Raw genomic sequence first — 12,847 nt, forward strand, 5'->3', positions numbered from 1 at the left:
TTGTGGTTTTGCTTTCATTTATGCGTAAATCGTTCAAATGAGTACCTTCTTTACATGCCAGTTCTTATAATCTTAAACATTTGTGTTAAACGTTCAACTGATTCAAGATTTTATATACAACAATAGAAACAAATGATTATTTGCAATATTATTCCGTTTATTATATAAACCTTCATTCCGCACAGTTATTGTGTTGTATTTTTTTGTTTTGTTTTTTTGGCCCGGGTTGAACCTGTGTTTAGGTGGTTTAATAATGAGGAAGTTACCCAAGTTATATATAACCACTCTCACTTGTCTTTATGGTTTAGAGTTCTCATGGTCAAAGGGGGAAAAAAACACAAATAGGTAACAATTGCTCAGAATTTGATCTTCAGAGTCTCAGCTCGCAGTGTGAAAGACGTAGAGGGATCGTCAGGCTGTGATGACAGAGCCCAAGAAGAAGGTGAGCTCTTCATTCTGATGATCCCTGTCCTATTTCTTTTTATATTGCACAGATTTAGTGTATATTTTTATACATGTCACATTCAAATATATTTTTGAGCAGGTTGTTGCTTCTAAAGTGTGTTATGTTAGCATTAATATGCGCATTGTTCCCCTTAGATGGCAGGAAGGATCGTCATCCTTAAAATAGCCATCCTTCTGCTTTTCTGTCCATCTGTGTGCGGGGAAACCGAATGGTACCCCAAAAGTCTGCAATGTGACGTGTCCAGAATTAGCAACGACACCGAAGTGAAAGTGGACTGCACCAGCAGGGAATTAACATCCATTCCTCCGGGGATTCCCTCCAACACCACCAACCTGACGCTTACCATCAACCACATCCCTCACATCAACAGCACGTCGTTCCTCGGCCTGAGCAACATCACAGAGATCGACATACGCTGCAACTGTGTGCCCATTAAGGTCGGCCCGAAAGACCACATATGCACAAAAAGCATGCAAGTTGATAACGGAAGCTTCTGGCAACTAAAGACTCTCAAGTCACTTTATCTGGATGGAAATCAGCTCTCCAGCATCCCGAAAGGACTGCCTCCGAACATAGTGCTCCTCAGCCTCGAGGTGAACAGCATTTCTTCCATTTTGAAGGAAAACCTCACTGACCTTGTCAACATCGAGACTCTGTACCTCGGCCAGAACTGTTACTTCCGAAACCCATGCAATAGATCCTATTACGTTGAGGACGATGCGTTTCTGCAGCTCGACAAACTGACTTTGTTGTCGATCAAATCCAACAATTTGTCTTTCGTGCCTCGCAGATTGCCGTCGAGTCTAAAGGAGCTCTACTTATACAACAACAACATACAGAAAGTAGCAGCGGAGGATTTTCACAACCTGACCAAGTTAGAAATCCTGGATTTGAGTGGGAACTGTCCCCGCTGTTATAACGCGCCTTTCCCATGCGTCCCCTGCGCTAACGGCGCTCCCATTCAGATTCCTGAAGATGCCTTCCTCAATTTGGTTGAACTTAAAATCCTGCGGCTTCACAGCAACTCTCTCACGACTGTGCAGCCTCGATGGTTTAAAGGCTGCAAGAAACTTCAAGTGCTAGACCTCTCAAGCAACTTTTTAGCAAAAGACATAACACACACCTCCTTTCCTCGTTCACTGCCTTCCCTAGAGGAACTAGATCTCTCTTTCAATTATGAGCTCCAGAGATATCCTTCATCACTAAACCTCTCTCCGTTTTTCTCCTCACTGAAGTCCCTCAGGATCCTGAGGATCAGAGGCTTTGTGTTCCAAGAACTCAAAGAGAAAGATATCCACCCTCTAACTTCTTTGAAGTATCTTGAAATGATTGATCTCGGGACGAACTTCATCAAGTTGACAAATCTGAGCATCCTCACAGGGCTGAAAAGTTTCCACATCATCAATTTATCGGACAATAAGATTTCATCACCTTCGGAGGCCGAGCATGCAGCTGCCCTGACGATGACACGTGGCTTTCTCAAGCAAGACGACACTTCCCCAATGTCACGAGGTTCTCAGTACCGAAGTGAAGAAGTGAGAGAGATTCACTATTTCAGATATGATGAATATGCACGAAGCTGCAAAAGTAAAGATAAAGAGCTAGGGACTTTGAGTCCTTTCAACACGCAGTGCAGCTCGTTTGGAAAAACGCTGGATCTCAGCAGGAACAACATTTTTTTTTTACATTCAAGATTCCTAAATCTGCATGAGCTCCGGTGTCTCAATCTGTCAGGAAATGCAATGAGCCAAGCTTTAAATGGATCTGAATTTGTTCATCTTAAAAATCTACAATACCTGGACTTCTCTCACAATCGCCTCGATTTGATGTTTGACTCGGCGTTTAATGAGCTGAGCAATCTGGTTGTGCTGGACATCAGTTACAACAATCATTATTTCGAAGCAGAGGGTTTGACCCATATGCTAAATTTTACTAAAAATCTCAGCAAGTTGACCAAGTTAATAATGAACCACAATCAAATATCCACATCCACCAACACAGAGATGCAGAGTAACTCACTGGAATATTTGGAATTTAAAGGCAACCGCCTCGATCTGTTATGGAGAGATGGTGATACAAGATATCACAACTACTTTAAAAAACTAACAGCCTTAAAATCCCTCGATATTTCTCACAACAACCTGAACTTTATTCCTAAACAGATTTTTCAAAACCTTCCGCTAACACTCACAGAATTCAACATTACAAACAACAAGTTGAAATCCTTCTCCTGGGATGGTCTTAGGTTCTTGAAGAACCTGGAGGTTTTAGACCTCAGCGGGAACCACTTCACGAGCGTTCCTGCGAAGCTCTCCAACTGTTCGAAATCTATTGTGACACTGGTTTTGCGCAAGAATCAGATCGTGAGGCTGAGCCCAGAGTTCCTCCAGGGTGCGTTTAGCCTGAAAAAGTTGGATCTGAGTTATAACCAAATCAAGTATATTGAAGAGTCGAGCTTTCCAGAAGATGTCATAGACAAGCTAGAGGTCCTGTTTTTAAACAACAACCGGTTTGTGTGCTCCTGTAACGCCACGTGGTTTGTCCGATGGATCAATCGCACTTCTGTGAACATTCCTCAACTGGCCACTGGAGTCACCTGTGCTTCCCCTGGCACTCAGCATGGCCAGAGTGTTATCTCTCTCAACCTCCAGGCCTGCCAGCATAACTCTCTGTCCATCATTCTCAGTATCCTGAGCACGTCCATGATCCTGAGTGTCCTCACCTTGTCCATTTCCAGCCATCTCTTTCTCTGGGATGTGTGGTACATCTACCACTTCTGCCTCGCCAAAATCAAGGGCTACCGTCGCCTTCTCTCTGAAAGCACAGCCTACGACGCCTTCATAGTCTATGATAAAACCGACACGGCGGTCAGTGACTGGGTGCTGCAGGAGCTCCGTGTACAACTGGAAGAACACGGTGAACCGAGGCTTCATCTTTGCCTGGAAGATCGTGACTGGCTTCCGGGTTGTCCCCTCATCGAGAACCTTTCTCAAAGCATTCAGCTTAGCAAACGTACTATATTTATCCTGACCACTCACTTCATCCGGAGTGGCCACTTCAAGACCGCGTTCTACCTGGCACACCAACGCCTCATGGATGAGAAGGACGACGTCATTGTTCTGATTTTCCTGGAAAGATTTTCCTCTACGTACTCCAAGTACCTGAGACTCAGGAAGAGGCTTTACAAACGATCCGTGCTGGAATGGCCGAGGAATCCTAAAACGCAGCAGTATTTCTGGTTTTGTCTCAGGAGCCTCATGGCCACTGAAAGCCAAAAGCACTACAACAAGCTCTTCCAGGAAACGCTGTAGCAGATTTTTACTTCCATGCAGTGTGTTAGGTTTTGTGTTTCTTTTATGGGTCACCAAATGTTTTTTTACTTGATGTTACCTTTAATGTGATAGAAGGAAGTTCCTGTTACCACTGATGCCACAACGAATACAAAACTTTCGTTTCCTCAGCAGTTGCTCTTTTTTTTCTTCAGGTTTTAGAGATTTAACTCTAACCAGGTACTGACACTGGAGACTCCTTCCATAATATGCTAAATATCAAAAATGAAACATGATGAGTTGCTAATCGACATCTTTTGAGCAATCGCAGAATAAGTGCTCAATAGTACAAAAATGGTTTCAATTATATGTTTTGTACTTTTTTTTGTCTTTACACTTTAGTTGTGTTTTTGTATTGTTTGAAAAATAAATTAAATCTATTATAAATTGTAATTTTTTCCCCAATTGTGTTCAATTATTGTATAAAATACAGAAATACAGTGACATTATTTCTATCAGTTTAATGTGTAAACCTCTATATCTGTATTCACATTCAAACCTGAAGTGCTCGTGACCAAAACTTATTTTTAGAAATCTACACCGAAATCTACAGAAACCCCCTCGTAGCTGTAGAAAAGTCTGCATTGTCAGCATGATGCATGAATTCATGATGCATGAACAGTTCCTCAAACTCAGATACATCACGCTGCATTTTTTTTTATATCGCACTTGTTGTTTAATTTCCGCCTGCCATAAATCTACTTCAGACATCCAGCATAAAACTGATCGCTGTCTTTAAGAGTTATCGGCTGAAATGTCGTAGTGTTGCACCACGTAAACTACACCTTGAGCGAGGATTGAGGTTGTCTTTACTCTCCAGCCTTCTGCATTTATTACAATTAAACTGCCAAATTTTACAAATTAAAATGATCCGTGAAACAGATTAATCTGTAACGAGGAACGAGAAGTGAATCCCCGGCACTTCCCCCTGCTTACAGAGGACTAAAAATAAGCCAGTTGTTTCTGAGGTAAAGCTCAGAGACTCCGTGTAGTGATTTGGCCAGACAGAGCAGGTCGTATCAGAGCATTTGATGTAAAGTTTTGGGGAAAAACCAATGATCTAATTTAAGTTTGCTGATCGCCAGGTGGCAAAAACCTTCAGTTTTATTATAACAAAGTAGAACAAATGCTGGCTGGCAGTTAGAGTAAAACTTCCTGTTTTCCCACAGAGGCGACTCTGTATGAATCTCTCCACATCACTCATTTGGCTGACGGCTCATAAAGGAACAATACATGAAATATCGCTAACATGGTGAGAACATTTTCTCAGAATTATACATTAGAATATTGTTCTTTTCTATGACTTTTTACTCTCTTAAATGTAAACTGTGCACTATAAATAAATATAAATATAAATGTGTATGTATAGCTGACTTAAATATTTATTACTGCTAATTATTTAGCAATGCTTTTTATTTTATAGGAGGCTTGGAAACACTGGATACTGTTAATGTCCTGGGTGATACCCACATTTCTGTTCGGATTGCCAGTGTGCACATTGGATTTAAAATTCCTAAGGACCAGTCCATGTGATATCCACCAGAATTATACTATCAGCACTGTTACATTTGATTGCCATGGCAGAGGGTTGCAGATGTTACCCCAGATATTTAAAAACACCACCCATCTGGATGTATCTGAGAATAAAATCAAGAACATATCAGTAAACTATCTAAAAGACCTGCAAAACTGAAATATCTCAATCTAAACTGGATGAACCACAATCGACACGTGAACATCACCGCAGGAGTTTTTGCAAATTTGACCAACCTGGAAACCTTGATGCTTAACGGATTTGGTCTTTCAGAGGTTCCTGCACAGCTTCCGAAGTCTTTAAAAGAACTGAGATTGGACAGTAACAAAATTTCCTCACTAAGAGTCCAAAGCTTTTCTGAAGTGATAAATCTGACCCATCTTTATCTTTCCAAAAACTGCTATTATGGTAATCGCTGTTTTATGCACTTTGAGATTGATAATGGAACTTTTTCAAACTTGGACAAGTTAATACATCTGAGTTTGTCATATAATAACCTCACTAACGTCCCCAGATATTTGCCTGCCTCCTTAATAACACTTGAACTTGCTTCCAACATGATATCTTCAATCGGAGAAGACGATTTCAAGGAGCTCCCAAATCTCAAAACCCTTAAAATCCAGGGAAATTGTCCACGATGTCACAATGCTCCATATCCCTGCATTCCATGTGTCAACGGCTCTATCGATATTCACGAACGAGCTTTTGACCAACTAAGAAATCTTGAATTGTTGCATATGGCTGGGAATTCTATTTCTGTCATCAAGAATGCTTGGTTCAAGAACATCCCAAATCTGCATGAACTCTACCTTTCTTACAATTTCCTGATGAGTCAGATCGAGGATGGAGCGTTTTTAAGTAACTTAAAGCTTCTAAAAAAACTAGATCTCTCTTTTAATTATGGATTACAAGCTTATCCAGAAACTGTGCACCTTTCACCAGCCTTTGCTAACTTGTCCAGTCTTCACACGCTGCACCTCCAAGGTTTGGTTTTCAGAAAGATTCAAAAAGACTCTCTGATTCATCTTTATGGTTTGCAAAATCTGACTACGTTAGATATCGGAATCAATTTTATTGTGAACGTGGATCAAGACGTATTTACACAATTTCATAGTTTAAACCTGCTGTACCTGTCGGAAAACCGACTGTATCCCGTCACTAACTCCGAGGACAGAAAACCAGGGAATAGCGTAAAGCCAATACGCTTTAGCCTCCCAGGCCTGACAAAGACGAGTTCTGAAAGAAAGTTAGAACCTTATCAGCCTATCAAAGGGCTCGTTAAACCCGAGTGCTTCGCTACTGGCCGTGTGTTGGACCTGAGCAGGAATAATCTGTTTTTTATTTCCCCAAAGCAATTTGAGGGATATACGAACATTTCCTGTCTCAACCTATCCGGAAATGGCTTTGCTTCAGCATTAAATGGAACCGAATTCACAACACTGCCAAACCTGAAATATTTAGACTTGTCCTTCAACAAGATTGATTTGGCCTACGATCACGCTTTCGAGGAATTAAAGGAGTTGGAGGTGCTCGACCTCAGCTTTAACCCACATTATTTCACAGTGCCTGGTGTGACCCACAACTTGAATTTCCTGAAGAATTTACCAAAGCTGCGAGTCTTAAATATGAGCTCCAACAGCATTTTTACTCTAACAACCAAGTACTTGATCAGCGACTCGCTTGCTGAGCTCCAGTTCCAGCAGAATCAGTTGGGAAGGCTTTGGCAAAAATACATGTGCATGCAACTTTTCTGGAACTTAACAAATCTGACGCATCTCGACATATCGTACAACAACATCAAGACCATCCCCAAAGATGTTTACAAGTACTTACCGGTCACACTAAAAAGATTCAGACTGAACCACAACGGCCTGACGGACCTGAACTGGACTTTGATGAGTACCTTCACGCAACTCGAGCAGCTGATTCTCGGCTACAACAGCTTGACGTTCATCACCAGAAACATAACCCAGAATATCCCGTCTCTGCGTTTCCTCGACCTGAGCCATAACAGAATCTCTCAGCTGGCCAACAAATTTCTCCAAGATGCTGTTAATCTGCAAATGCTGGATCTGAGTTATAATAAATTAACCACCATTAATCGGTCCACCTTCCCTTCCAAGGGAGAAAATGTTTTGACAACTTTGTGGCTCGATAATAATCCCTATCGCTGCACCTGTAATTTAATGGACTTTGTCCTTTGGATATTTGACAGCAACGTGAAAATTCCCAAACTGGCCACTTTGGTGAAATGCAATACTCCGACTAAAGGGGTGAAGGTGGTCCACTTTGATATTAAAGACTGCATTGATAACAATGTTGTCGTCCTGTTCTACAGCTTCTCCACTTTTCTTGTTCTGAGCGTCACTGTTCTGTCAACATTGATGCATATCTTCTACTGGGACTTTTCATACGTGTTCTACTACACAAAAGCCAAATTCAAAGGGTACCAGCACTTGAGCTCTGGAGACAATGTCTACGATGCCTTTGTTACCTATGACACCAAAGACCCACAGGTCTCCGACTGGGTCCTGAACCATCTCCGGATTCAGCTGGAAGAACAAGGAGATCACATCCTTCCAGTCTGTTTGGAAGAACGTGACTGGCTGCCCGGTTGCCCCGTCCTGGACAGTCTGACCCAAAGCATTCGCCAGAGTCGCAAGACGGTCTTTGTCCTCACTCATTCCTACGTAAACAGCGGCTCATTTAAGATGGCCATGTATCTGGCGCACCAGCGTCTGCTGGATGAAAACGAGGACGTGATCGTGCTGCTGCTACTCGAACCCGTGCTGCAGGACTCACATTTCCTGCGTCTGCGGCGGCGACTCTGCAGCCACAGCGTGCTCGAGTGGCCTCGGATGCCCGCCGCGGAACCCTGGTTCTGGCAGTGTCTGAGAAATTCCATCCGGGTCGAGAACAAGTACATGTACAGCAACATCTACTCCAGATACTTCTCTATCAAAAATAAACCCAAAGAGAAAGAATCAACTACACAGTATTGTGTGTGACATTATACATTTCAACACTTTCACTTTCTGTCCCATAGCCAACATTTATTCTATATTTCTCATATAGTAGTTTTTTATGAAAAGAAATGTCGGTGGTACTGTGTGATTTTATAAATAATACAATTGATCTGTTGTTGCTTTTGTAGTTAATAAAATGTCAGAATTTGTTTCACATTACATTTTGTTTGTCTGAATTATTTGAAAATTTTTTTAAGTATCACTGTTATGTTATCATATATATACTGTATATATTTACACTGTATTGCCAAAAGTATTCGTTTGTGTGCCTACATATGCAAATGAACTTGAGTAACAGCCGATTCTTAATCCAGTGGGTTTAATATGATGTTGACCCTTTTGCAGCTAGAACAGCTTCAGCTCTTCTGAGAAGGTTTTCCACAAGCTTTAGAAATGTGTTCATGGGAATTCTTCAACATTCTTCCAGAATTCTTCCAGAGAAGGTCTGGATCACAGTCTGCGCTCTATTTCAAGGTGTTCTATCAGGTTGAGGTCAGGACTCAGGACGTTGCTTTGTGCACTGGTGTGCAGTCATGTTGGAACAGGAATGGGACGTCCCCAAACTGTTCCCACAAAGTTGGGAGCATGAAATTATCCAAAATGTCTTGGTATGCTGAAGAGTCTTTTCACTGGTGTCCGAGCTCAACTCATGAAAAACATCCCCACATCATAATCCCCCCTCCACCAAACTTTCCTGTTCTCCTGGCAACCGCCAAACCCAGACCAGTCCATCGGATTGCCAGACAGTGTGATTCGTCACTCCAGAGAACACGTCTCCAGTGCTCTAGAGCCCAGTGATGGTGTGCTTTACACCACTGCATCCGAGCTGGCATTGGTGACCTCTGTGCACTACATGTCTGAGCATCCGCTGACCCGCTCTGTGATTTTACGTGGTCTTAAAAATCGCTTCCACTTTGTACTAAAACCACGAGATTTCACAACTGGACTTATTGCACAGGTGGCATCCAGTCACGGTACCATGCTGGGATTTACTGAGCTCCTGAAAGCGACCCATTCTTTTCATTTCAGTTTGTAGAAGCGTCTTAATGCCCAGGTGCTTGATTTTATACACAGGTAACCATAGAAGTGATTGGAACACCTAAATTCAATGATTTGGATGGGTGAGTATGTATGTATGTATGTGTATATATATATATATATATATATATATATATATATATATATATATATATATATATAAAACAGCAATAATTATTTGTACACACAAATAATTCTTGCTGTTTTAATTACATATTTTTATATAATAATAATAATAATAATAATAATAATAACAATAATAATAATTATTGTTATTGTTATTGTTATTGTTACTATTATTATTATTATTATTATTATTATTATTATTATTATTTACATAATAGCCAGCAGATGTCGCTGTCGCATGCTTTCTCGGGGCGTTGGCTGGCTTCTTTCTCATTGGCTGTATGCAAATCAGATGTGTGACGACAACAGGCTTATTTGCATATAGACTATAAAAGGCTGGAGTCCGCCTGTGTGCCTTTACAGCGCTTTGCTCTTTCTTCACATCTCTATTCTTCTGCTCTTAACTACGGTGAGTATTTATACTTTATTCAATCCTATTTTTAATCATTCATTAGACATTATTTACAGCAGCGTAATGTTCTCTCAGATCTCCAAATGATCCAGAAAAATTCACCATGTGTGTGGTTTATTATAGAATAAAATCGTGTTCAGTAAAAAGCTTTTGCTACATCGTGATTAATGACATCAAGTTATTAAGGTGTAATAATGATGACTAATGATCTTATTAACAATGTCACTGGTTGAAAGGGCGGAAAAAGAGCATCAGGAGCGACGTTCTCTTTGTTCAGATCCTTCTCTGTGTGATGTGATGTGATGTGATGCAGGGTTGAGAAGGAATCAATCAACACAATCAAATATGGATTATAATAATCACAAAAATATAAATAATAGTAATAATAATAATAATAATAATAATAATAATAATAATGATTGATGATTAGTCGTGTAGTGTCGCTCATAGGGCGGTGTCAGATACCAGACTGGGTCATAATGCAGCAGGTTTAAATGGAAAATAAAATAAATTACAGAATTAAAGAATGCATATTATTAATGAAGCTCACAAGCTTGTGCATTACCAAACATCTGCTTAGAATAGATTCTGTTGTTTGTGTATTTCTGGATTTCCACCAAAATCAGGATGAGAATTTTTTTCGTAAAAAATGACCATTTTTATTGTGGATATTTATTTATCGCAAAATGACACCCTGTAACCTTCGCTTTTTGCTTTTTATTGTTGTAGAGATCACAATCATGTCAGACAAACCCAACCTGGACGAAGTGGCCAGCTTTGACAAGACCAAGCTGAAGAAGACCGAGACACAGGAGAAGAATCCTCTGCCTTCAAAAGAGAGTACGATTTCTTATTTTTTCCCAAAAATAACGTGAATTATGAGGATTTATGGCAGGAATATAAAGGATTATTGTTTGTGTAATCTCTGATCTCTAGCACGCAGAGCAAAATTGTACATTTATATGTTTATATACTGACAAATAATTTTTTGTATTTAATTTCCTGCAGCCATCGAACAGGAAAAGCAGGCAGGAACGTCATGAAACTTCCCATCGAGACTTCACTATGCACTGCACTGCCTTCATCTCTTCACCTTTTCTTTTTCTAAAAAAATGTCTCATTTCTTAAGACCGAAAAAAAGCCCAAAACCCTACGATGCGTTCTGATTGGATGAAACAAAACTCTGCCCCGTGGCCTCGTGCATCCTTAATATTATTATTATTATTATTATTATTAAACAACTAAAAGAGAAAGAGCTCACCCCTGCGAAGGAAGACAGACGAAGGAGTTCATAAAGAGGATGCAGAGGAGGCGGGGCTTTGGCTTTAGCTTCAGGGCGGGGCTGAGAGTTTGATTGACAGCTGCCTGGGACTTTACAATCCAAACCCTGTGGCTGATTGCTGAAGAAAATCATGCAGTGTTTTGGTTAATTTCTTTTTTTTTTTGCAAAGTTCAATGTTTAAGATTATTTGATAATCTAAAGTTTAAACCTTGGAATGCACAATATTTTGTTTATGCAAATAAAAGTTAAAAGAAAAGCTGTACATGGTCTTGTTTGAGATTTGTGTTTTGAAGAAAAGCTAAAAGATAATGATGAGTTTGGAGTTTGTGAAGTTCAGCTTCTCTTTTTAAAACTATGACCACCAGCGCACCACCTCTAGGCCTTCAGAGAGATATGTTTGTGTGCTTCAGGATCTTGGAATAAACCTGAGCTAGCATGGCTACGCTGAGCATTCGTCATGTTCCAGATCAGGATTCAGCTTTACTGACTTAAATTTTTTTATTATTCAAAGTAAATAAATTAATCATCAGTATTTAAATAATTCCTGATTTACATTTTTACAATAACACATTCAGACTCCTTTAAAACGATCCATGAGCGAGACGATCTGAGACAGAGCGGCCATTTTGAGCAGCGTGTGATGCTAAGTGTTATTCAGCGTGATGTAGCAGTTACGCTGTGCTGAAGGTGTTGTGATGGGAACAGCTGCGGTCAGATAGCTCTAAAATTGTTGCTAAAAAGAGACCCGAGTCCTGTTTACTGTTAAAAATTTTGGTGATAGTCGGGTGTTGATTCTTTTTCTCTTCCTTTACATAAGGAAATGAGGTCATGCATTTCCTAACATCTGTACATCTGAGTTCAGGCTCGTATTCTGCAATTACACTTTTTGTTTTCGGAGATGTATCTCATTTTTTATTTAAATAATTTACTACAAATATAAGATCCTTGGCAACTCTGCAATTCGCAATGAAAACCTGCAGTAAACATGTCTGAAGAGCAAACATGATGGTGGAGAAGGGGTAGCCTGGGGGCAGCGTGAGTCCTGCCCCGACTGACCTTCACTCATTAGACTGCAGTTCCTGGTTTGACCACTAGGTGTAAGAGTAACTAAAGGAGGGGAATTGTTTTTTTAATGAGGACTTTAAAAGGTTAACGTTTTTGTTGCCCCCTTGGATGTGTGTTTGACCTGCACACTACAAACACATTTCCTTCTTTGGATTTTCGATAAAAGCAAAAGTATTTATTTATAAAAGCTGTGTTCAAATCACAAACAACACTTCCTGTTCTGCGCTCGTGAGTAGGAGAGAGAACATTTAATAACACTGTTTATTACATTTCTTCATTACATTTCACACACACACACACACACACACACACACACACACACACACACACACACACACACACACACACACACTTTTGGATGTCAGCACATTTGATGAATTATCTGTTTGCCCTAAATATCTGTGAATAGACCTCGTATTTATCACTCCCACAGCACTGCTCTTACTTCCTGTTTGTTGCGTTTTTTCACTACTTTAATTATGATACACACACACACACACACACACACACACACACACACACACACACACACACACACATACGTATAAATATAAACCAGTGAACTACAC

The 12,847-nt window shown here is 40.3% G+C and overlaps 3 protein-coding genes across 3 annotated transcripts; all 3 read left to right on the forward strand.

Annotated features, from left to right (window-relative positions):
• Positions 1 to 6: 6 nt before the first annotated feature.
• Positions 7 to 4,146, forward strand: tlr7 (toll-like receptor 7). Its single transcript, XM_046839733.1, has 2 exons — positions 7 to 442; positions 601 to 4,146. Exons 1-2 carry the CDS (start codon positions 422 to 424, stop codon positions 3,775 to 3,777), a joined length of 3,198 nt encoding a protein of 1,065 aa, XP_046695689.1. The 5' UTR covers positions 7 to 421; the 3' UTR covers positions 3,778 to 4,146.
• Positions 4,147 to 4,790: 644 nt separating this feature from the next.
• On the forward strand, positions 4,791 to 8,508 carry LOC124379406 (toll-like receptor 8). Its single transcript, XM_046839744.1, is given in 3 exon segments — positions 4,791 to 5,047; positions 5,219 to 5,477; positions 5,480 to 8,508. Coding segments are annotated over 3 exon segments (3,120 nt in total). The 5' UTR covers positions 4,791 to 5,044; the 3' UTR covers positions 8,338 to 8,508.
• A 1,328-nt stretch (positions 8,509 to 9,836) lies between these two features.
• On the forward strand, positions 9,837 to 11,475 carry tmsb4x (thymosin beta 4 X-linked). The gene is made up of 3 exons (XM_046840634.1): positions 9,837 to 9,928; positions 10,661 to 10,771; positions 10,940 to 11,475. Exons 2-3 carry the CDS (start codon positions 10,672 to 10,674, stop codon positions 10,972 to 10,974), a joined length of 135 nt encoding a protein of 44 aa, XP_046696590.1. The 5' UTR covers positions 9,837 to 9,928; positions 10,661 to 10,671; the 3' UTR covers positions 10,975 to 11,475.
• Positions 11,476 to 12,847: the final 1,372 nt, after the last annotated feature.

Source organism: Silurus meridionalis, chromosome 3 (genome assembly GCF_014805685.1).
Source record: "Silurus meridionalis isolate SWU-2019-XX chromosome 3, ASM1480568v1, whole genome shotgun sequence".
Taxonomy (NCBI): Eukaryota; Metazoa; Chordata; class Actinopteri; order Siluriformes; family Siluridae; genus Silurus; species Silurus meridionalis.